Source organism: Choloepus didactylus, chromosome 1 (genome assembly GCF_015220235.1).
Source record: "Choloepus didactylus isolate mChoDid1 chromosome 1, mChoDid1.pri, whole genome shotgun sequence".
NCBI classification, from domain to species: domain Eukaryota; kingdom Metazoa; phylum Chordata; class Mammalia; order Pilosa; family Megalonychidae; genus Choloepus; species Choloepus didactylus.
Window position 1 is genome coordinate 65,585,774 of NC_051307.1, and position 22,103 is coordinate 65,607,876.

Below are 22,103 nucleotides of genomic sequence, written 5' to 3' on the forward strand. Positions count from 1 at the left end.
TGCTTTTCCTTTTCTAATAGGGTGTACAAAAGTTTTAAAATTTTTAAATAGAGTATAAACAGTTTCCAATAACCTAATATACCAAGAAAAGCTATTAATTGTTTAGAAGTTAGCCAGTTCAGAGCAACGTGAAAATAGTCCACCTATATATAGTTTTTTAAGGAACCGCTAGACTGTCTTCCAGAGTGGCTGTACTATTATACAGTCCCACCAGCAATGAATAAGAGTTCCAATTTCTCCACATCCTCTCCAGCATTTGTTAGTTTGCTGTTTGTTTAATGAGAGCCAATCAAGGTGTGAGATGATATCTCATTGTGGTCTTTAATTTGCACCTCCCTAATAGCTAGTGAAGCTGAACATTTTTTCATGTGTTTTTGGCAATTTCATATCTTTTGGCCATTTCATGTCTTTTCATATCTTTTGCCCATTTTATAATTGGGCTGTCTGTACTATTGTAATTGAGTTGTAGGATTTCTTTATATATGCAAGATATCAGTCTTTTGTCAGATACGTGGTTTCCAAAAATTTTTTCCCATTGAGGTTGGCTACCTCTTCACCTTTTGATTTAAGTTTGAGTAGTTCCCATTTATCTATTTTTTCTTTTGTTGCTTGTGCTTTGGGTGTAAAGTCTAAGAAGTGACCTCCTAGTACAAGGTCTTGAAGATGTTTCCCTACATTATCTTCTAGGAGTTTTATGGTACTGTCTCTTATATTGAGGCCTTTAATCCATTTTGAGTTAATTTTTGTGCAGTGTTCAAGGTAGCAGTCCTCTCTCATTATTTTGGATATGGCTATCCAGCTCTCTCAGCCCCATTTGTTGAATAGATTATGTTCCAGTTCAGTGGTTTTGGGGGCCTTATCAAAGATCATTCAACCGTAGATCTGGGGGTCTATCTCTGAATTCTCAATTCGATTGCATTGATCAATATGGCTATCTTTGTGCCAGTACCATGCTGTTTTTGACTACTGTGGCTTTATAATAAGCTTCAAAGTCGGGGAGTGTAAGTTCTCCCACTTCGTTTTTCTTTTATAGAATGTTTTTAGCAATTCAAGGCATCTTTCCCTTCCAGATAGATTTGATAACTAGCTTTTCCAAGTCTGCAAAGTAGGTTGTTAGAATTTTGATAGGGATTGCATTGAATCTGTAGATGAGTTTGGGTAGAATTGACATTTTAATGACATTTAGCCTTCCCATCCGTGAACATGGAATATTTTTACATCTTTTTAGGTCCCCTCTATTTATTTTAGTAAAGTTATGTAGCTTTTTATGTATAGGTCTTTTACATACTTGGTTAAATTTATTCCTAGGTACTTGATTTTTTTGGTTGCTAGTGAGAATGGATAATAGTATCTCTTGAGTGTCACTTCATTTCAGTCATTTCCAGTGTATGGGGACATTACTGACTTATGTGCATTAATCTTGTATCTCACTACTTTGCTAAATTTGCTTACTAGCTCTAGTAGCTGTGTCATCAATTTCTCAAGGTTTTCCAGATATAAGATCATATCATCTGCAAATAATGACAGTTTACTTCTTCCTTTCCAGTTTGGATGCCTTGTATTTCTTTGTCTTGCTGGATTGCTCTGGCTAGCACTTCTAGCACAATGTTGAATAACAGTGGTGACACCGGGCATCCTTGTCTCATTCCTGATGTTAGATGGAAGGCTTTCAGTCTCTCGCCATTGAGTACTTTGCTGGATGTGGGTTTTTCATATATCTGCCCTTTATCATAAGGAGGAAGTTTCCTTCAATTCCTACCTTTTGAAGTGTTTTTATCGAAAAAGGATGCTGGATTTTGTCGAATGCTTTTTCAGCATCTGTTGAGATGATCGTTTGATTTTTCCGTTTTGATTTGTTAATGTGTTGTATTACATTGATTGATTTTCTTATGTTGAACCACCATTGTATGCCTGTAATGGACCCCACTTGGTCATTGTGTATGATTGTTTTAATGTGTCTTTGGATCTGATTTGCAGATATTTTGTTGAGAATTTTTGCATCTATTTTCATGAGGGAGATTGGCCTGTAGCATCTTTACTTGGTTTTGGTATTAGAGTGATGTTAGCTTCATAAAATGAGTTAGGTAGTGTTCCATTTTCTTCAATGTTTTGAAAGAGTTTAAGTATAATTGGTGTCAGTTCTTTTTGGAAAGTTTGGTAAAATTCCCCTGTGAAGCCATCTGGTCCTGGGCTTTTCTTTATAGGAAGGTTTGTGTTAACTGATTGGTCTCTTTACTTGTGATTGGTTTGTTGAGGTCTTCTGTTTCTTCTCAAGTCAGTATAGGTTCATGTGTTTTTTAGGAAATTATCCATTTCTTCTCAGTTGTCAAGTTTGTTGGCATACAGTTATTCATGGTCTTCTTTTATGACTTTTTTTTATTTCTTCGGGATCTATGGTGTTGACCTCCATCTCATTTCTCATCTTGTTTATTTGCATCTTCTCTCTTTTTTACTTTGTCAGTCTAGCTAAGGATTTATCAATCTTGTTGATCTTCTCAGAGGGCCAACTTTTGGTTTTACTGATTCTCTGTATTATTTTGTTCTGTATGTCATGTATTTCTGCTTCAATCCTTGTTATTTTTTTTCTTCTACTTGGTTTTGGGTTGGTTTGGTGTTCTTTCTCTAGCTTCTTCAGTTGTTCAGTTAGGTCTTTGGTTTTAGCTCTTTCTTCCTGTTTAATGTATGCATTTAGAGCTATAAATTTCCTCTCAGCATTGCCTTTGCTGCATCTCATAGGATTTTTTTTTTTTTTAATCCCATAGGTTTTGATGTTGTGTTCTCATTTTCATTTATCTCCAGATATTTTCCGATTTTTCTTGCAATTTCTTCTTTGACCCACTGATTGTTTAACAGTGTGTTGTTTAATCTTCATGTATTTGTTAAAGATCTGGTTCTTTGGTGGTTATTGATTTCTAGCTTCATTCCATAGTGGTCAGAGAAAGTCTTTTGAATAATTTCAATCTTTTTAAATTTATTGAGACCTGTTTTGTTTCACAGCATATGCTCCATCCTGGATAATATTCAATGAGCACTAGAGAAAAATGTATATCCACTGAGCCCCTCAGTTTGAGAGAGAGAAAAAGGAAAGCCTCTCTTCAGAGCTGGTTGATGGGCCCCCAGTTTCGCCCATCAGCCAGATAGAGCACCTGGTCGTCTGGGCTTCTCCCTCCCGGGGCACAGGTGTTTTCCAGCTCTCTAAAATCAGTCTATGAAAGTATCTTTCTTTTTTTCTTTTTTTTTAATTATTTTTTTCCCTCTCCATCAGCCCCACCTCCTCTCCACTGGGAGTGATCTCAGGATACTTTGCTTCTTGTCTGTGTTTGTAGCTTGTGTTCAGCAGTTCACATTTGTTAATTAAAACCCCAGTTGGAGCTGGCCTGAGCTATATTCGCTCACTCCAAGAATGCTGCTTTCTCCCATGGGCAGATCCTGTCGCTCAGCCTGCCATGGGGAGAGGGGGCTCCTGGTGTAGTTCCGCAGCTTTCAGATTTTATGCTGCGATCTCAGCTGTTCCACCCAATCCAGGTTGGTGTACGATGTGTGGACAGTCATGGTTGTCCCCCAGCAGTTGTTGCAGATTATTTACTAGTTGTTCCTGATTGTTTATTAGTTGTTTCAGGGGACTAAATACATTCCACACCTCTACACTGTCATCTTAGCTCCTCAATGCTGCTCCCTTAAGTTTTGCCACCGTTTACCTCATATACTTTGGAGCTCCCTGATTGAGTGCATAAACATTTACGATTGTTATTTCTTCTTAATTGTGACTTTTATTAATATGTAGTGTCCTTCCTTGTCTCTAATGATATCTTTGCATTTTTTCTAATATTAATATAGGTACCCCAGCTTTTTTTTGGTTGCAGTTTGTATAGAATACCTTTTTCCATCCTTTCACTTTCAGTCTCTTTGTGTCGCAGGGTCTAAGATAAGTCTCTTGTAAACAGCATATGAATGGGTCATACTTTTTAATCCATTCTACCAGTCTGTTTTTTTTTTTTAATTGGAGAGTTTAATCCATTCACATTCAAAGTTATTACCGTGAAGGGAATTCTTGAACCAGCCATCTCATCCTTTGGTTTTTAATTGTTAGATCTGTCTTTTTTTTTTTTTAATTTTAATTTGATCTACAGTATCTTTCATTTCCATAAGATCTGCAATTGTTCTTTTTACTCTTTCAAATTCTTCTTTATGCTCTTCTTATATTTTCTTGACATCCTTTGTGTCTTTACTCAGCGCATTGAAATTGTTTTGGAGATTTGTATGTACTTCTTTAGTTAGTTGTTCCAAGTTCTGTGTCTCCTCTGGCTTTTTATTTTGTTCATTTGGCTTGGCCATATCTTCTTGGATCTACAGGTACTTTGTGATTTTCTGCTGATTTCTTGGCATTTGATTATCTTGATAAGGTTATTTTGGAAGATACAAGTCTATGTTTAGACATCTGTAGGAGGTTTGGCAAATCAGGGATTTGCCAGAGTGCACTTTCCCTGACTTTCCAGCAGATGGTGGTCTTGGGCCACCTCTTCCTCTCAAGCCTGCTTGTCTCTGACTGTGTTAGCCTGCTCTGAGGGGGCCCAAACTGGATGAAAATCCAGTCACTACAGTAGGTCTCCCTGCATGCTGGAGTCTGCCAGCTCCAGGGATGGGGGTGAGCACTGTGGCCCTCGGCAGAGAGTCTGCTCAAGGGCATGCGCGTCTGGTGATTCCCAGGCTTCCAAATGGTTTAACCTTGGGCTCAGGAGCTGCGATTTTCTCCCTCCCCAGTCCTCAGCCAGCTTGTAAGTGCTCTGCTTTTTGTTGGCCTGCAAAATCCCAGCCTGCCGTGCACCTGCGAGCCCCTGGGGTGGGGAAGGGCCTCTTGGTGCTTCTCTGTGGTACTCTCCTTTGTCCCCATCTCTCTGCCTGTGAACACCTTGAGTGCTGTGGGCTTCTGTGGAGAAAGAGTAAAGGCAGTGGTACACAGAATATCTCTATTGCCTGCTAATTGTTGGGTCAACTCTGCTTTGCTCTGCGCCCCCTCTCCTCCCAGAGGGAGCCCCCCCAGACCTCCCTGAAATCAGGCCCCTGCAGCGGCCTGCCTCAGGGTTGGGGGGTAGACACTGCGCAGTGCAGCACAGTCACTCTGTGTGGCTAACACAAATCTGTTAGTTCCCATGTTCTCACATGGGTGCTTCCAACTGCAGGATTGAGGAGGGTGTTGTCCCCTGCTGTTTGCAGAGATGCCAGTGTGGGAATTAGCAGTTCCTCCCTCACCTGCTCTGAGCAATCCTGCGGTGGTCACAATTGTATTAACTCACCCCTTCCTTTCAGCTGCAATTTCTCCTCATTTTTATCCAGATCCTCTCTATATAATGCAGAAGTCCTTCTCTGACTGCTTTACCCTGGAACCACTGTCCCGGTCATTTTCTGCCTGTTCTCTCTGCCATGTTCTTTTAATCCATTCTTGTGGGTGTAAGACCTGTTGTGGGTAGAAACTATTGATTAGGTTGTTTCCATGAAGATGTGACCCACCCAATTCAAGGTAGGCCTTAATCCTTCACCGGAGTCCTTTGTGAGAGGATAAAAGGAAGAGACATTTTGGAGAGAGTTTAAACAGAAGCCCAGAGACATTTGGGAGAAAACCAGGAAACCAGAAGCTAAACCTCAGTGAGAAGGACAAGCAGACTCTGGCCTTGTGCCTTCCCATATCACAGAGGAACCCCAGATGCCATCAACCTCTCTTCAGAGAAGGTATCGTCTTGTTGCTGCCTTAATGGGGACATTTTCATGGTCTTAGAACTGTAAATTTGTGTATTAATAACCCCCTGTTGTAAAAACAAATCCATTTCTGGTATATTGCATTCCGGAAACTTAAGCGAATGGAAACACTGGCAGATGACTCTGACATTTTTGTGCTAGCATCCCTGAAATGAACAGTGATTCTCTAGGGGTGGCCTGTGTGCCTCCATGGTTTATCTTTCTTTGTGGAGTAAATAAAACCTTGACTGTTTGGGCAACACCCTGCTTAGCTTTTTGGGCAGTAATTGAGTGATACACCCTCAGGTTTCTGACTGTCTCCTTGAAACATGCCCACTGGTTGCAGAGTATACAGATTCTATATGGGACCTCTTCAGCCGCCTCCTGGAAGTTGAGAGGTATAGATGTGGTCATTACTCCAGACAGGCCTGATTACTCTGCTTGAAATAATTGTATGCATAGGAATCATCAGAATCCCCTTAATGAGCTAGAGCCAGTGATGTTCCCAAATTTCTAACATTTTTGAGAACTGCAGGTCAACTGACCCAACCTGTCTCTGCTGTCATGTCAGAGGTAGAAGTTGGGCTCACGCTGTGAAAGCTAATGTGGAAGAGTATAAACTAGGGCTGGTTACAAATACACTCAGTGGCCATCTCCCAACTTCACCTGTTCGCCTCTTTTCCCCCTCTCTTGTTCACTTGTGTTTCCATTTTGCAATGTGTGTTTCCATTTTGCAAGAGAATGCAAGAGTGTTTCCATTTTGCAAAAATGTGTTTCCATTTTGCAAGAGAATGCAAACAGCCTGGGGAGATATTAAATCTCAAACAGCCCTAGCTGCTTGCCAGGGCACAAAGGTTGCCTGTTAAATGTTTTTTGCTCTTTGGTAGGGCCCCCTTCCCCTAGGGTGTATAAATATCCAGTATTTGGATAGCACAAGTGCCCCTCATCTCTGATGTGAAAGGGGCAACTTGCTGCTTTTATCCGTCTGCCCTTCTGTTTATTAAGAAAATAATTAATGAATAGTATAAACAATTTCAAAGATTAGGGAATGGTATCGAGTGCGTAACAGGGTTCTCTGCCCATTCTTCACTCTTAGTATTCTCCCTGGATGTTGCTACTTGTTTTTAATTATTTGGGCAGTTAGTGTGGAGTGCATTGCTACGCAGTGCATTGTGGGAACACAGGCTCAGGGCACAACAGAAACTTTTAGGAAATGACTGCTTTATTACTTAGCACAGAGGGTCCGTAAGAGCAGGGGAAGAAATCCTCATGTGGCCAGTCTCCTGGGGTGGCCAAAGCTCCTTGGGTTGGGGTTGGTGGATAGCAGTTCTGCACGCCCCACTTCATGTTGGAGGAGAGAGACAGATTGATACTATTTGAGTGTGGTATTTATCCACCCTGAGGGGAGGGGGCCTTGCCACTGGGAATTCCTGCCTTGATTAGCATCTGGGGCTGCTTGTTCCAGGTTTCTGGGTTTAAGGTCTGGTTGGAACTTTTCATTAGACTTAACATCTACCCCAGGTTGTGGCTTGGAAACAGATTGAAACATTATCATACAATAGAATAGGAGGCGGGTAGGTGAAGGCTGGGAGATGGCTGCTGAGTGTGTGTTCATGACTTCCCCAGCAGTCAGCATTTATTATACTTTACATATTTCTATCTTGATTTTTCAACCTTATATGGTATTTCTTGACCCCTCTACAGAGAAGTGTAGCAGGGGTGGTTAAGAGCACAGATCTGAAGTCCGATAGCCTGGGTTCTAATCCTGGCTCTGCTGCTTATAACTTATGTGACCTTGGACAAATTATTGAGCCATTCTTTGCTTCAGTTTTCTCACCTTTAAAATGGGCATAATAATAAGCCCTCTTTTGAGGGGTAATTTGAACATTGAATTAAAGGATTCATGTAAAGTATTAATGAGTGCCTGGCACTTGCTAAGTGTTCATTAAATGTTGGCTGTTTGTGCAGCTACTGTTAAGATAATGAAAGATGAGTCCCTTCTGCTTACACTTTCTCCTGTCACCCTCCCTCCAAAATTTGTAAAATTATCTTTATTTCTGTTATCTTTATAACATTAAATAATTATTTAGATCTTTTCTTTCCCCTATGGTTTTATACAGTATATGATTTTACACTTGATTTCTTTAACTATAATATTACTTTTGCTCTGTAAGATTTTATACTCTTTAGATTTATTGCTGTAACTATAATTAAGGCTAATTACATTCTTTATAGATCAATTCTTATTCTTAAAAAACAGTGTTTATATTATTATGCCTTTTGCTGGAAACAGACTCTGTAAACCAAAGTATAGAAGAAGTTTATTGAACTAAAGTCGCATTAATACAGAATAGCAGCAAAAAGTTACCGCTCAAAAGACAAGTTTTGGGCTAGCAGTATATATGGCTGCTAGGAACAAAGGGAGGGTGTGGGGAAATGGGGAGGGGGAGCAAGGGAGAGTGAGCTACGTGAGTTGCTTGGGGTGGGATGTCCTTGGGCTGTGTTTCATTAATTTCACAACTCGGACAGGCAGGATGTCTCTGCAGGAGCTGGGCTATCTAGTGAAAATAAGTAGATTTATTGGAGTCAGCATGACTTGTTTTCTTTTCTGCAGGGGCAGAGGTCTTAGCACTGTGACTCAGTTGTTCTGTTTCTTTTTTGTAGTTCCCTGGTGTTCTAGTTTGCTAATACTGCAGAATGCAAAACACCAGAGATGGACTGGCTTTTATAAAAAGGGGGTTTATTTGGCTATACAGTTACAGTCTTAAGGCCATAAAGTGTCCAAGGTAACACATCAGTAATCAAGTACCTTCACTGGAGGATGGCAAATGGTGTCCGGAAAACCTCTGTTAGCTGGGAAGGCACGTGGTTGGCGTCTGCTCCAAAGTTCTGGTTTCAAAATGGCTTTCTCCCAGGACGTTCCTCTCTAGCAAGCTTGCTTCTCTTCAAAACGTCACTCACAGCTGCACTCCGTCCAGTCTCTTTGAGTCAGCATGTTTTATATGGCTCCACTGATCAAGGCCCACCCTGAATGGGTGGGGTCACACCTCCATGGGAGTATTCCACCAAAGTCACCACCCACAGCTGGGTGGGGCACATTCCAAGCAAATCTAACCAGCACCAAAACGTCTGTCCCACAAGACCACAAAGATAATGGCATTTGGGGGACACAATACATTCAAACCGGCACACCTGGATAAAAAGTAAGTTCCAGCAAATCAAGTTGATTAGTGAAGCTATTAACCATTCCATTTTCACATGATTTTGGAAATGTTCTTCATTATAGAACATGATCCTTTGCAACCAAACTTGTATCTCTTAAAGGGGGGTGGTCCAAGTACCAAGGTCAAATGGATCTTTTTTTAAATACACTACATTAGTTGCTTAATCATACTGTATTTTAATTTGCTTCATATTTTAACCAAGACTTTCTTATACCTCCTCTTTTTTTCCTGGAGTGCTAATATCCATTCTTTTTCTGATGAGAGAATATGTGCCTTCTGTAGCATGTCATTAGGTTCTTTCTTCATATGATTTATTAAATGGAATTCACTTTTTGAAAACTTTTTTTTTCTTGGAGTCATCTGTCTTCCTGTTTAGTGGTTGCTGTTTACACCTGTTGCCCAGCTGTTATTCTGAGTTTTCATGTTTTCCTAGGTTGTTATTAGTGTTATTCATGTCTTTCACTTTTTTGGATTTCATTTACATTTTCCTGAATTACATCTTTTTTTTTTTTTTTAATAAATTCAGTTTTATTGAAATACATTCACACACCATACAATCATCCATGATATACAATCCACTGTCCACAGTATGATAACATAGTTATGCGTTCGTTACCACAATCTATCTCTGAACATTTTCCTTACATCAGAAAGAACCAGAGCAAGAATAAAAAATAAAAGTGAAAAAAAACACCCAACTCATCCCCCCATCCCACCCCATTTGTCCTTTAGTTTTTATCCCCATTCCTCCACTCATCCATACACTAGATATAGGGGGTGTGATCCACAAGGTCTTCACAATCACACTGTCACCCCTTGTAATCTACATTATTGTATAATTGTCTTCAGGAGTCCAGACTGCTAGGTTGGAGTTTGGTAGTTTCAGCTATTTACTTCTAGCTACCTGAATTACATCTTTAAATAGTTTTTTTCTGAAAGGGCACATGGAAAGTAAGCTTACATGTCTGAAATTTTTTTTTTTTTAAACATTAATGTATGATTTGTATTTGGGTTTTGAATGTTGTATTCAAAATCTTTTTCATTTAGAACCTTGGCAACCATGCTTTCTCCATTGTCTTCTGTTGTCTGGTGTTTCAAAAAAATAAGTCTAATGCCCGTCTTACTCTCATTTTTTATTGGTACCATTGTTTTTCTTTCTAGAAGTGTGCCAGTTTGGATATGTCCCCCAGAAAAAGCCATGTTCTTTAATGCAATCTTGTGGGAGCAGCTGTATTTAGTCTTGATTAGGTTGTAACCTTTGGATTAGGTTGTTGCCATGGAGATGTGGGTGATAACTGTAGGTGATAACTCTGATTAGATTATTTCCATGGAGATGTGGCCCCACCCATTCAGCATGGGTCTTGATTAGTTTACTGGAGCCCTATAAGCTCAGACAGAAGGAGCTCAGTGCTGCAGCTGAGAGAGACATTTTGGAGATGACCATTGAAAGCAGACTTTTGCTGGCACTTTGGAAACAGTAGCCCAGAGTTTGCCCTGAGAAGCTGACGCATAGACATTTTGGAGAATGCCACTTTGAAATGCAACCTGGGAGCAAGCAGACACCAGCCACATGCCTTCCAAGCTAATAGAGGTTTTCCAGACGCCAATGGCCTTTCTCCAGTGAAGGTATACTCATGTTTGTGCCTTGGTTTGGACACTTTAATCACTGTAGAACTGTAAATTTGTAACCAAATAAACCCCCTTTATAAAAGCCAATCCATTTCTGGTATTTGCATAGTGGCAGCATTAGCAAACTGGAACAAGAAGCTTCTAGGGTTTTCTCTTTCCCTTTCAAATTGTGTGAGGCTCTATTTAGGAAATGGCTTTTTTCGTTTGTCAGGTTTAATGCTATGTGTATTCGTTCTATTTAAAGATTGGAAATTTCTTCAGATCTGGACATTTTCTTCATTTCTTTGCTTAGTTTACCTCTTCCAGTTTTCTATTTCTGAAGAGCTTATTACATTGACGTTAATTCCCCATTCAGAATCTGCTATCTTGTTATTTTCTTTTCCTCATATTTTAAATCCTACTTTCTTTTTGTTCTATGTTTTAAAGGATTTTCTAAGCTTCATTTTCCAGCATTTCAAAGAATTAAAAAAAATGTCAACAATTGAATTTATTCCCAGGAGCCTTTTTTGTTTTCTATTGTGCCTTTTTTAAAAATAGTGGTTTGTTCTTATTTTATGAATTCAGTATCTTTTTAAATCTCTTTAAGACTACTTGTTGATGTATATTTAAGTTCTATATATTTTGATTATTTTTCTCTCTGTAGTTAATTTTGTTCATCTTGTTCCATCTCTTTTGTCCTATTTATTCTCCTCAGTTTTATCTTTGGTTTACTGTTCATATTTATGAATGGCTACTTTGATTAATACAAGTAGTTGGCATGGATTTCATCTGCTGATGTGTAGGACTGTTTCCCTAACAAATGTTTTCCTGAAATGCAATAGCCAGTTGGACATTATGTGCTTGAATGGAATGTATCAGCTGGCAGGCTTCACTGTGCAAGGGAGCATGCAAATAGGCTGAGCCCCCTCTATTTCCTTATAGTTTATAAGGAGTTTTATTCTGAGGTGCTACTAGAAGCCTGAGTTTCTTCACTGCAGAGCATTTAGCTTTTTGAGAACATTGTCTGTTTTTGCTGACTCCTGGGCTCTGTCAGGAGTAATGGCTCCTACTTATGTAGTAGCTTTCTGTGTTTGGGTTTTGGATGGACATAATATTTTGCTGCATCTGCTCTTTGGAAGCATCATTAGGTGTTTTTTAACACATTAAAAAATAGAAAGAAGGAAAAAATAGCCTGTAATTCTAGCATATAAATAACTACTGGAAGTTTTTAAAGAATAAAATGAATGGTTGTGCTCTTTCGTCTCGGGCACCGAGATGCCTTCCAGATTGAGAAAGACCCGGAAACTCCGGGGCCACATGAGCCATGGCCACAGCCTTATCAGTAAACACTGGAAGCATCCGGGAGGCCGGGGTAATGCTGATGGCATGCATCACCACAGGATCAACTTCGACAAATATCACCCAGGTTACTTTGGGAAGGTTGGTATGAGACATTATCACTTGAAGAGGAACCAGAGCTTCTGTCCAACTGTCAACCTTGATAAATTGTGGACCTTAGTCGGTGAGCAGACACGGGTAAATGCTGCTAAAAACAAGAGTGGAGTTGCTCCCATCATTGATGTGGTACGTTCGGGCTACTACAAAGTTCTGGGGAAGGGAAAGCTCTCAAAGCAGCCTGTCATCGTGAGGGCCAAATTCTTCAGCAGAAGAGCTGAGGAGAAGATCAAGGGTGTGGGGGGGAGCCTGTGTCCTTGTGGCTTGAAGCCATGAGGAGGGACGTTCATTAAATGCTAACAAATGCTTTTCCCTTGTGGTCTGAGTGTGGACTCTTTGATCTGAGTGTAGACTCTGAGCATAGTCAGCATCAGAAACCCACCTTAACCAGGTTCTAAGAAGAAATGTGGAGGCCTTAACTAATTAGCAAACTTGAACCTTACTTTCATTTATACCTCTTGATAAAATTTTAGGTGAACACCTGTTTGCATTATTTACAGTGGGTGGGAGAATGTAGCCTCATCTATTCCTTGGGGATTGAGACAGTTTTGATGGGTTTGAGGCAGTTCTATAGAGCTAAATTCCTGATCCTAAGGGTTGCCTCCTGGGTTCCTTACCTTGGACTGAACCATTCTAGTTATAACTAGAATCTAGAATTAGTAGTATTTCTTACAGTCAAAATGGTAAGGAGAAAATATGGAAATCCTGAAGGCCAGAAACTGAGTCAGTTTGATAGGGTTTATATCTTCCTGTTGAAGCCAAACTGATAATGACCAATGCTCCTGTGCAATAAAACCTACAGAAAGTGGCCTTTCCTGAAGACAAATTCTAGTTTTTACCACAGAATGAATTTGCTTATAATACCCCAAATAGCAGTTTCTCAGCTTCAGTTATTTAAATGTTTATTCTCCATTGGCCCCTTATTTACAAAATTAATAAGTACAATAAAATAAGGCCTTGAGAATATATATGTAAAAAAAGAAAGAATAGTTGTAAATGGTTAAAAAAAAAGTAAAAATAAAGACATAAAATAAAATGAAAAAATTTCTCCTATTCTCTAGTCCCTCTACCCATAGGTAACCATCATTAATAGTTTCTTGAATACCACTTTAGAAAAAAGTGTTTTGTGCATTTACCAACTTATGTATAATATTCAAAAATTTATATAAAAAGATTGTATTATGCCAATTTCTCACCATTGTTTATTTTTACTTTATGTCACTGATCTACCAGTAATATTTCTCATTCTTTTTAAATGATTTCATGATATATCATTGTACCATAACTTATTTAACCAGTACCTGTTGATGTACTGGTTTATCATAATACTAATAAATGTCAGTAATATGCTCAGATTTTCTGAAATACCAGTCACAGACACCATTAGAGTAAGTCAATGAAGGTGTGCTTGTGTAAAAGATACAGAAAGAAATCCATTCAGTCAGGATGAACAGAGGTATACGCTTCTGGAACCCAACTCTCACCACTATTACAGGTGGTGATGTCTGAGTGATTGAGGGTCATAGAAAACCTGGAAGCTTGGCTGTCTCTCTCTGGGCCCAGCCTTATAAATTAGTTTACAGTAGTTGTGCAGATAGGCTAGTCTGGATGTGTGTGGGAGATTACCTCATCTGAACCAGATGTATCTCAGCAAACTTGGTATTATACAGTATATGATATGAGTAGAAAGTAAGGCCCTTGCAGGCTGACTCAGCCTAATCCAAGTACACTTTCCTGAATTTGGAGCAACAGAACTACATAATAAGGGTTTATATCTCTGGGTTTCACATTGACATCTCCTTAGACTATTATAGGACCTCTCCTGCATGGACATTTAGGATAGCTCCAGTATTTTTTTTTTTCTTACACAGAATGCAGTGTGGAACATCCTTGTACATGTAGCTTTGTATCAGAAATTTAATGTTCATCAGAATTACTGGAGGACTTTTTAAAAATATGGACTCTACTTCTAGATTAAAGAAGACTAAAGAGACATGACAAGTAAATATAACACATGATCCTGGACTGGATCCTCTACTGGAAATAAATTGCCATAAAAGACATTATTGGGACAATTGACATATTTGGAACACTACCCTAGATTAGAAGAAATGAGTATAACATTGCTAAATTGTCTGAATTTGATAATTGAACTGTGGTATATAATGTAAGAGAAAATTGTTGCTCTTAGGAAATACAATTTGAAGAATTAAAGAGTAAAGAGAAATTATATATATATATATATTATGCATGCAACCTACTCTGAAATGGTTCAGGGAAAAATATATAGAGGAAAGAGAAAGCAAATATGACAAATATTAACAAGTAGTGAATCTGGGTAAAGGATATATGGGAGTTATTTATACTGTTGTTGTAACATATCTGTGAATTGGAAATCATTTCAAAATAAAAATTAAAATAATTTGTAATTTTGATGAATGTTGCCAATTTTCATTCTGTACTATAATGCAACTGTTGAGGTAGCTATTTTGGTTGGTGTAGCTGTTTGAGGTAGCTATGTTGATACAGCTTTTTTGATGCCAGAGGATATTTCGTTGTTTCCAGTTTATTATGTGTATTTTCAAAAGAGTAGAAAAGTTGTAAGTTTTGTACAATGAACACTAATAACCCACCATCCAGGTCCAACAGTTGTTAATATTTTGACACATCTACCCTCTTTATTGATTGTTTCGGGTTGTTAAAACCGCTATGAATGCAAAATCCCAGAAATGGACTGACTTTTATAAAGGGGATTTATTAGGTTACAGATTTGCAGTCCCAAGGCCATAGAAGTGTCCAAACTAACACATCAACAAGAGGGTACCTTCACTGAAGAAAGGCTGATGGCATCTGGAACACCTCTGTCAGCTGGGAAGGCATGTGGCTGGCATCTGCTGATCCTTTGCTCCTAGGTTCTGGTTTCAAAATGGCGTTATCCAAAATGTCTCTGGGTTTCTGTCTCTCTTAGCTTCTCTCTTTCAGCTCCTGTGCATCCTTGCTTCTTCTCCCAGGGCGTTTTTCTCTAAGTGTCTGGGGGTCCTCTCTTAGCTTCTCCAGGGAAAACTCTGGGCTTCATTTCTTAGCTTAGCATCTCTGTATCTCTTAGCTTAGCATTTCCAGATATCTTTCTGTCTGCATCTCCAAGTGTCTTTCTGGCTGGATCTCCAAGCCTCTGGGTCTTTGTTGGTCCCTGAACTCTCTTAAGGACTCCAGTAAACGAATCAAGATCCATGTTGAATGGGTGGGGTCACACCTCCATGGAAATGATCTAATCAAAAGTTCTCACAGTTGGGTGGGTCGCATCTCCATGGAAACAACCTAATCAAAAGATCCCACCCCATAAGTCTACACCCACAAGATTGGATTAAAAGTACATGGCTTTTGTGGGGGGCATAATAGATTCAAACCAGCAAGTTAATATACTATTTTTGCTGAATCGTTAAAGGTAAATAACAGACATTCTGACGCTTTACCTCTACATATGTCAGCATGCATCTCCTAAAACTAGTAATTCTCTTTGATAACCATAATTCATCACAGCTAAAAAAAATTAATTCCCTGATATCATCCAATACCCAAATCTATATTCAAATTTTCCTAGTGTCACCAAAATTTCTTTCATAGCGGTTGTTTTTTTTTAACTTTAGTTTTAGGAACAGGATCTAACAAGATTGCATTTGTGCATTAATTTAAGAAGTTCATTTTGATTTTCCATGACACTGGCTTTTTTGGGTAGACCAGGACAAAAATGTCTTATATAACATTTCACATTCTGGATTTGTTGGCTTCTCTTTTTGTGATATCATTTAACTTGCTCCTCCATACTATGTATTTTTTGTGAATGCCTGATTTGATTTGAGTTAAGCATTTTTGGAAAGACTGTTTCATAAATTATGAGATATGCCTTAAATTGCATCATATGAAGACTCATTATATTGGGGTTATTCAGGGGACTTGAAAAAAACTTTAAGCTCATGGAAAATTGCAGCTGTTCACAGCTGTTGGCAGAAAGAGCCCCAGTTGTGCCCCATCATCCAGCTTCAAAAATTATCATCATATGCCAGTAGAGTTTCATCTAACCATCTTTTTTTGTTTGTTTGCTTGGTGTTTGCTGGAATACTTTAAAGCAAATTCCATAATCATGTATTATCTCTAGTAAGTACTTCAGTATATATCTCTAACTTCTATCATTTAAATATATAATTGCTGTGATATTATCATATCCAACAAAATTAACAAATCCTTAATATCATTTAATGCCCGGTCCATTTCAGATTTCCCTCAATGTTCAGAGATGTCTTTTCACAGTTGTTTTGTTTGAATCAGGATCTAAACAAGGTTCACACATTGCTTTTATTTGTTCTATGTCTTAAGTTTCTTTTTGTTTCTATAACACCCTTTCCTTTTTAAATTTTTTTATCTTTGATTATTGGAGAAACCTAGTCATTTAGTCAGCATAAAATGTCTCATATTCTGAATTTGGGTGGTTGCTTTCTTATTGTTTGCTTCTTTCTTATTTGCTCCTATTGTTAGAGCAAAAGCCTTGATTAGATTTGGGTTCAGTTTCTTTTTAGCAAATGTAATCGATAGGTTGTGCTGCGTACTTCCTTATGCGTATCATCGGGCACTTGTCTGATTGTTTCACTTTAAGTGATGTTAGGATTAGCAGTGAGTTCAGATGCTGGGGAAATTTTGATGAAGCTGGAAAAATCAAGGTCTAACCCATCTGCTCAGAAAAAAAAATTACTGTGAGTGATATGCAAAAGAGAGAATCGCCCACTTCACTGATTCCCATTCCCTTGCCAACCTCATCCCTAAGCTATGTATTGGGGATGAGGTGGAGGGATGGAAGCAAATCTAGGTCTGACTTTAATGAAAGAGCTCTTTTTATTGATTAGTTGTCCTATTCACATAATCTTAGGGGAAACAGAAATTGGTATTTGGCTGTCTCTCTGCTGCAAATCATGCTAAAGCACTGTAACTTGATTCATACCTCAGTTTGGAAGGTTGGCTTTGTGCCTTTTGATCCTTATTTTCTCCATCCTCAGTGTTTTAATTCACAAGACTTGTCTCAATCAGCAGCACAATAGGCCTCTCATTGTACCTGAGTTTCAGAGGTCTGAAAGATGATGACCTCTCTCTGGGATGGCTCCCCAAGGTGAATTTTATAGTCACACAATGTCTGTATTTTAGGCAGATTTTCCCAATCGTATCTTCGAATTTAGTGGGCCTCCATTTTCCTCCAGCTGCTCTGGAAGGTGACTGGCTACTGCTATAAGTTCAGACAGGATCTTTTGGATACTGTTTCAGAATAGCCCTGTCATAAAGGCTTCCTCTGCTTCCTCTGGAAGTATTGCTGAGGATAATTTTCTTCATGCTCAAAGGTTGTATATCATAAGGTACAAGTCCAGCTATCACAATTATATGAGCCAAAACAGTTTTTCCACATGTTGCAGGAGCATAAAAAACCATATTACTCCAAACTCTTAAGAAGTAAGCAGCAATCCAGAAAGACCATTTGAATATTAAATGGCCTAATGATGCCCATTGTTTCTCAAGGAGAATTGGTGGAACTAACATTATTACTGGACTTTTAAAAATCCTATTTAATATTTAGTATTGCTAGTTAGGCAGTTTCTCTCTAATAATCGAGAGTGGGTGGATATTAGAAGATCTGAGCCTAAGTCTAACTAGCTGGGCAATCTTCAACAAGTTATCTAATCTGAGTTTCCTCCTGTATATAAGGAAAGATTACACACTGGTTTGATGTCTAAAGTCATTTTCATGTTTCACAATTTTGAATTGTTTTGACCCAAATATCCAACAGGGCAGCAACATTCCTTGATAGCAGTCATCTTTATAATGTGCCTCAGTTTCCTTTATTCCCCATCTTTATTTCATTGTATTATAGGAAGATAACCCTGTAAAACTTGTGAGCTCTAGTTTTTGAAACAGTATCACCCCAAGTGATTTTATTAAAATTTAAATTTAAACTGGGCAGAGATTTATTTGGCTGAATGTAAGATTTATTGTAGCTGTTGTTTCTGTTGTTTGTGTCTTTCTCTTCAGTATTTGGACCATGAGACTGTTTCGGCCATATTCATTGATAGCAGTGGACAGTTTGTTTCCTCCCAGGTGACGGGAGTTAGCCGGAATCCCTACTGTGGCTATGAGCACCAGAAGCTGTCCAGCCAGGAGCGGGTGGAGGAGAACTCCTTGCTGGCTGTCATGCAGAGCCAGATGCCTGATGTGGGTCCAGTCCCCTTTGTAAAGAGCACCGACCCTTCTTCCAGCTACTTTGTCATCTTGAACTCTGCAGCCTTCTTCAAGGTGGGAAGCCAGCTGGAGGTGCTGGTTCATGTACAAGATTTTCAAAGAAAGCCCAAGAAGTATGGTGGAGACTACCTGCAGGCCAGAATCCACTCTCCCAAGCTGCAGGCAGGGGCTGTGGGTAGAGTGGTAGACTACCAGAATGGGTTTTACAAGGTCTTTTTTACTTTGCTCTGGCCAGGCAAAGTTAAAGTATCTATATCTCTGGTCCACCCCAGTGAAGGGGTCAGAGTTCTTCAGCACCTACAGGAGGAGAAACCAGACAGAGTCTATTTCAAGAGTCTCTTCCGTTCAGGAAGAATTTCTGAAACTACCGAGTGCAATGTGTGTCTTCCTGGGAGTTTGCCCCTGTGTAACTTTACAGATTTGTACACTGGAGAGCCCTGGTTCTGCTTCAAACCAAAGAAGCTCCCTTGCAGTAGCAGAATTAACCATTTCAAAGGTGGATACCTGAAGGGCCTCCTAACTGCTGCAGAGAGTGCTTTTTTCCAGAGGTACGTGCTTCTTGTTGTAGAGAGTAATTGAGAGAATCCTTTTCTATTCTCCTTGTCCCAGTTAGGAGAAGCTGTCTTGTTTTGGTTACATGTTTCTTAGAGCTCTCTGAACCTGGCCTAATTTAGAAGAGATGATGAATAGGAAAATAAATATAGCTTTCTATTCTGTGATTAGTTTTTTAAAAGTGAAGCTTCATGTATGTCCACATTCAAATTAAACAGCTTTTCTCCCAAACTTTTTGTTTTTTTTTACCCTCTTATCTATTTTTACTTTGGAACTATATGGCATATTTACAGCTGTATGAACAAGACTACTTATTTACAGAATAGATTAAACAGTCATCCAAAACTAGGGTTATTAGAGGTCTAATAATTAGGCTGATGTTTGTAGGTTCCTGTGTAATAAAATAAAAAAAATTAATGATATGATGTCAGTTTTTAAAATCATATAAACATTTATTGGTAGGAAAAAACTATGAATATGGCAACATAGCTGGGTTGACTTAGTGATCAGTATGAGAAGCCAGGATTACCAGAGCAAACTGTTTTTTTTAAGTTAACAATTGTTGAAGTCATTGCAGTATTGTGCAAAAATTATATTTCAGCATAATGATCAATGTATGAAATAATGTGCAAAATGGAATGTATGGAATCAGTATGACTTAAACTTGTTTTTCTTCAACATTCCATACAGTTCTGAATTAAATGAACATTATTATATTATATATGTGATAACATTATTATAAAACATACATGGAAAAAAAGTACAAATTATTATTTGAAAGCACATAAACTTTTTTTACTTTTTAATGAAACACTTTTTAAACCTTCCCTGGTAGGAATTTTTATTGCGTATTCCTTGGAATCCTAAAAAATTCCGTGTTTTATGTCTATTCAGTACTTGATTGGGGGAAAGTTGGTATAATAAGGCATACGATCTACAGGAACTTCTAAAATAAAGACCTGTAATTTTCTTCTTCTGGAATCAGCTTTTGGTTACACCATTTGTTAAGTACACATATAGTCATGCTGTAGTTTTAGAAGGCCAGCAGAGGGCTCACTATTCAATGTGTTTATTGTGCTGTTCTTTAGAAGACGCCTAAAATATGGATGCTTCGGTACAGAAGGACTTTAGTTTTAATTATGGGTTCAGATCTCATACACACCATCAAAGGCTGTGAACGTATTACTTCATTTCTGTGCAATCTCTGCCTGTGTGTGAAGACTATTTAAGTATCTTCCTTGTATTGTCAGTCCTTGTAGTCTCAGTCCATCTAGTGGCCTAGCAAAGAAGAGGAAATGTAGTTTGTAATTTCCTCAACTTTCATGTGGAAAAAAGTGGGAGAAAAGTTAGAGAATTAGATTAGTAAAAAAATTTTAAATAATTATTCTTGACACTAAATCCTACCATTAAAAAGCAGTCCCAAACTCTTGTGAATCCAGAAGGATAAAATAATACCTTTGTCTCTGCCTTTACTTAGATGTAGTAGATAAGGCTGACTGGTAAAACATTATAGTAGAAGCATTACAAAATTGTGCTTACTGTAAGTTTGCTATGAGAACATGCTTAGGATGGCATGTTTTTTGAAACCCAGCATTTGACACAGTCAGGTGTTGATTTTATTTTTTGTATCTTTGGTTCTTTTGAAGCTCTGAAATACTGCACCAGATTATATGAAAAGAAAAAGAGAAAGATTAAAATTATCTTTTGAGGGATCTTTGGGTAGACTATTTTCAGGTCATGGCTTACAGATGTTGAGCTGACACCCTTTGTTACCACTCTGCTCATAAGTTGTTTAATTCAGAAAGAATTAAAAAGCTTAGCCTTGGTCCTTTGTTCCCTAAATGAAAGTTAAACAGTTAAGGTGATTGTAATTGTTTTTTACTCTTGGGTGGTGGAGGGGAGGGGGAAGGTTGGTCTTGGAAAGGACAACAGTATTTTGCTTTAAAAATCCGTTTAATATGAGGGAAGGTTTTGAAAGAATGAGCTCATCACATAAAAGCTTCCCTTATATTATACTTATTATGTTAAAGGTACAGAGAAAGAGATAATGGGCGTAGCAGTGACCTCCTCCACTGGGTCATCCTGCTCCCCTCATTTTACCTTATTTACTTTATGTCATCATCTCTTTTTTTTCTTTTCTAACTTTGTATTGTGCAATTTAGAAATAGTGCAATAATAATAATTAACATCCATATACCTTTAACCTGGATTGACCATTTATAATTGTTCTGCTACATTTGCTTTCTCTCTCTCTGTATGTGTATATAGGTGTTTGTGTGTGTGTGTGTGTGTATTTTTTTTCCTGAACCATTTGAGAGAACATTGCATCAGAGCTTTTTAAGAGTAAGTTGCAGAAGAACAAATGGAACTCATCCCAAAATACTAAGAGTATATTTCCTAAGAAAAGGATTTTCTCCAACATAACCACAACACATTTATCACACTTGGTTCATTTATCATTGATACATACTGTTATCTGATATGCAGTCTGCATTCGGGTTTCTCTAGTTGTCCCAATAATGTCCTTTATAGCTACTTTAAAATTTTAATTTAAGACACAATTGATGCTCATGCATTGTTTAGTTATCTTTTTTATCTCCTTTAATCCTATTTTGTTTTTCATGTTTTTGTCAATTTTGATATCACTGTTTTTCAGAATGTCCCTTAATTGGGATTTGTTTTATTTTTTCCTACATGATTAGACTCAGGTTAAACATTTTTGCAGGATAATTACAGAGGTAAAGTTTTCTTCATTTCCTTAGCTTTGTTAAAGCTCTAAACTCAGGAAAGAAGATTTTATGTGCTCTCTTAAAAGTCACATTCTCTCTTAAATGTCAACCTAAGGTTTGAAATTCTACTATTTGCTGACATAGCTCTCTATACTTACTTCATTTCTTTGCTTGATTTTTTGTGTATCTCCCCCATTAGAATGTCAGTGCTACAAAGAAAAAGATGCTGTATATTTGGTTTGCTGTTATATCCCTGGCATCTAGGACAATGTCTAGCACATACAGGTGCTGAATTTGTTGAATGAATGAATGGATATCTTCTGAAATTGATGAAATAATAAAAGTGATGACTGCAAGTTCTTTTATCAATAGTTGAGAAAGTTAGCATTTTTTGTTTGTTTTGGTCAAACTCTAAGAGGTCTGATACTGTAATTCAGTTTCTAGAATAGTTACATCTGGTTTTCAGTATTCTTCTCCTGGACTCTACTGTCCCCTAATTTTTATCCAGCCTTCCATCAAATATTTA

The 22,103-nt window shown here is 38.1% G+C and overlaps 1 protein-coding gene and 1 pseudogene across 6 annotated transcripts in view; both read left to right on the plus strand.

The window, feature by feature from the left end:
- The window catches only part of NXPE3 (neurexophilin and PC-esterase domain family member 3), a 104,883-nt gene that overhangs the window by 59,513 nt on the left and 23,267 nt on the right, over positions 1-22,103 (plus strand). For all 6 annotated transcript variants that reach the window (XM_037835018.1, XM_037835027.1, XM_037835025.1 and 3 more), the window contains one exon: positions 18,090-18,844. In XM_037835018.1, the coding sequence (XP_037690946.1) occupies positions 18,090-18,844 (755 nt within the window). The remainder of the gene's footprint in view (positions 1-18,089; positions 18,845-22,103) is intronic.
- On the plus strand, positions 11,524-12,288 carry LOC119532614 (annotated as a pseudogene).